A 3746-nucleotide genomic window follows, 5' to 3' on the forward strand; every position below is an offset into this window, starting at 1 on the left:
AGGCCTGGTTGTATGCCTATTTCCCTGAGGCACGACCCCCACCACCTAACACCTTGAAACCTGTTTGCCACTCCTATGCTGAGCAACTGCTCACTTATAACAGCCATTCAAAACTCACTTTCACAAATCATCTTACCATGTTTTACAACCTTCCTTCGCAGAGACCTTCCAACCTGTACATGCCATTTCAAAACTTTGAATTCTCCTCCAGTAGACTTCGCTTCCTCTTCACAGACCCTTCTGATTTACACAATGAGCAAGTCCAAGAACAAAATGAGAGTTGGAGACACATTCTCACCTGTAGACATGTCTTGGTTGGCTGTTCCATATCCTCCACCAAGCTATCCAGCTGCAGTTTTGAGACATACTGTCCCAATCAATGGTCCAGGCAATTTGGTCTTTCCCAGGCTATCCCTTATCCTTATTTCCACCCAACCATCCATGAGGAGATTGGGTCCAGAATCCACTTGAAAGATCCTACACAAGCTGAATCCATTCTGACAGAGAACACCAAACTTTTCCAAGATTTTGGCCCCTTCTTCTTCAAACCTGCTTCGGACTGCTCGGCTGCTTTTGACCATTGGTGGGGACTTATGACTGCCATTATTTTCTGCAAGCCACTTGAAAGCTGCCTTAACGATACTTGTATTCATATTCAGGGCCGCATATCCTTGCCTTCCAAGCTTAAGGCTACAGGTATCCTTCCTTCATATACTTCATATCCCTGACTGTGTCATGCAATTTGTTTTGTTTTTTTCTCTACAACACTAACTTGTTTAACCCTTGACAGCCAAAATTGTGCCTGCTGCTGAACCATTGGTTAGGGACCAACGTAAAGGCAAGGATCCAATGGATGCAACTACTCAGACAAACACCCCCTCAGTTCCGAAATTAATGGCAGACTCTTTCGCAGCCGCGCAGACACAAGCACAGAGAGGAGCTACCACCCGTACCCCTGCTGAGACAGAGGTCACGGCGAAGAAGAGAGAAGAGCCTTCCACTGCTCCTGCTCTAAGCACAGACCTAAGTGAGTGGGATATCCCTCTCAGCCAAATGGTTGGCGAAACAACATCAAATCCTTCAGGGCAGCTCTACCAAGTAAGCCTTCACTTTACATATTTACAGCATCTGAATTTGCATTCACGCCCGACTGATCACTTACTTTTGTGCAGAGAAAAAGAAGGAGATTACTCCTTGCTGCTGCTGATGATGACGATGCTTCCACTTCTCCTCAACACATTCATCAAATTCCCAGTCCAATTAGTAATGTACCCACAGAACCCACTGTACAACCAACTCCACCACCACCTGAAGCATCGCAACAAACTTCCTTACAACCTGCTTCACAGTCTTCGCCACAGCAATCCACACAGTCTGCATCACAACATCCTTCCACTTCTCCTCAACACATTGTCCCTTCTGTCTCTAGCCCTCAACCATCACCATCCAACCCCTCCAATTCCCAAACGTCAAACAAAGAATCACAGAGGATTGAATTTGACATTTCAATCAACAGCCAATCCTCTCCAACAGATGACAACACAAAATCCCCTCAACCAGAAGTTCACCACAACCAAGGTAAATAGAAATACAAATGTTACTGTTCGTTTGGGAAAAAAAAACTTCTCTTTAAGTAACTGGTATTGTTCTCCAATTTACAGGGATGGACATAATACAGGACTCATCTCCACGACCAATGGGCGAGACAGAACTTGAAGGTCCTCATGACTTTCCCCTGCTAGCAGAACCAGAGAAACACCCTCAAGGCGCTGATGCTGCCATTTCATCAGTACCAGAAACAACTCATCCTCATGCGACAACCACAGCTGAACAAGGCCAACCGTCTGCGTGCACGTTATCAGGACAGGTATTACCATTTCCAACCTCATCCTATTTACTCTTTATTACTTGCAAGCATATATTCTCACCAAACTATTAATGTTCACAGGCCGTCGGTCCATGCCAGGATATTTGGGCCGAAGTTTCTATTCTTTAACAAGATCTAGACGAAATATCCCCATTGCCTCAAAGGCTACATCTGTTTGATGCTGAAACTCAACAAACCTTAACCACCTTCATCAACCTCATTAACACCCCAGTTGAAGAAATCATTCTCCACAAACCTGATGAAACCTTGGCCTGTCTTTCTGCTGTTGTAAACCTCTCCCCTAATCCTTTCAACCCCATTCAACTAAAGCAATTGGCCAAGATCATCACAGAATGGCCAACCCTTTCAGAGATGGTTCAGACTTGCTCGAAGGATATTCAAACCAATAAGGATTTCCTAAACGAAGCCCACACCATATCTACTTCACTCAAACTCAGCCAGCAGACCTCTGCAGCCATTCTTCAGCAACACTCAGCACTTGAACTTGAGGAAGCCAAACTCATGGCAGAACTTGCCTCTGTCCGGCAAAGAAAGGCTCATCTGCAGTAGCAATACGACCAGCTTAATCAAGAAGCAAGGATGATGCTCTCCCAAATTAGACATCGTTCTGCATCCATTCAGACAACTAAAGCTGAGTTGGACCAAGCCCAAGCCATGCTGGCAGATGCTCAATCAGAGTGGGGTGTTCTAGGCGTTCTGTTCCCCAAATCCTAGGCTAGTTTATATATGTATTCTTTTGTATTGCACACCTAGGAATGATTTGGAAAGGTAGGAATGATTGCCTTTTTAATGATAAGATTGTTGATGGGCCTGAATTGGCTGAGATGGTGAAAGTGAGGGTTGCACTTTGCTGTAAGCAAAGTTATAGAGGCCTACAGTATTCAGTGGACGACATATATTGTATTCTGGATAGTATCAAAGTCTCATTTAGGGGGTGGTGTTTGGTGTTTTTTGAAACTGGGGTGCACGAGTTTGGTTAAGCTGTGGTATGCAGGATTTTGGTCAGTCTGTGGTATTACCATATCTTCTTGGTGGCTACTTTTGCTCCGCTGTGCTTCAATGTTGCTATGCTTTGCCTTATTTTTGGCTTGTTGCTCTGGCTTAGTTTATGGGGTCAAGCATGCTCATTTCTGGTTGCTGCTCTGCTGTGCTTCAAATCTGCTCTGCTATATATGTACTCTGCTGCTGCTATATGGGATCAACGAATAGGCTTAAGTCTGCTGCTGCATATTGGCCTTTTTGCAATTGTTTGAATGATGTTTTGGTGTGCTGTATTGGAAGTCTGCTGTTGGATTGGGGAAAGTTATTGGAGGTCTGCTGCGGGCCTTGTTGTAACTGTATTGAAGGATCAGGCTCAAGTCTCAATGGAGGTTGAAGGTTCAGGCTCAAGTCTCAATGGTGGCTGTATGGTCTGAAGTTTGTTCATGCTGCCTTGGAGTTTCATCTGGTTGCCCTGTTATGTGGTTTTGTGAGGATGGGCTTGGAGTTACATTCTTATTGTTTTCCTTCTGTTTTTGTTTCTCTTCGTTGGTCTCCAACCTCCTCTTTGTTGATGTATCATTGACACCTTGTATGTGCTTTTCCATCAATACAGTTTTTTGTTTTGCTGAACAAAAAAAAAAATTGAATATCAATACTCTGTGTTTTTAATGGTCTGTTGTATGGTTGTTTTTATTTTTTGTGCAATTTTTCACCGTTTGTGCATTTTTATGAAGTAATCAATTCCCCTTCAAAGTGCATTATAGTCACCGCTATTTGTTTGTTCTGTGGGCTTTTTTTTGCTTTGTTTTGGACAAAATCATGGCATTCAAAAAAATCGAACAAACATAATTCATGTGGTAAAAGCGAACAAACATTA

The 3746-nt window shown here is 43.5% G+C and overlaps 1 protein-coding gene across 1 annotated transcript; it reads left to right on the forward strand.

The window, feature by feature from the left end:
• Window positions 1-344: 344 nt before the first annotated feature.
• On the forward strand, window positions 345-3303 carry LOC145813541 (uncharacterized). The gene is made up of 5 exons (XM_082909074.1): window positions 345-1098; window positions 1173-1578; window positions 1662-1867; window positions 2686-2740; window positions 3170-3303. Exons 1-5 carry the CDS (start codon window positions 850-852, stop codon window positions 3301-3303), a joined length of 1050 nt encoding a protein of 349 aa, XP_082765200.1. The 5' UTR covers window positions 345-849.
• Window positions 3304-3746: the final 443 nt, after the last annotated feature.

This window comes from Camellia sinensis, chromosome 2 (assembly GCF_055761805.1).
Source record: "Camellia sinensis isolate YWXY chromosome 2, ASM5576180v1, whole genome shotgun sequence".
NCBI lineage: Eukaryota > Viridiplantae > Streptophyta > Magnoliopsida > Ericales > Theaceae > Camellia > Camellia sinensis.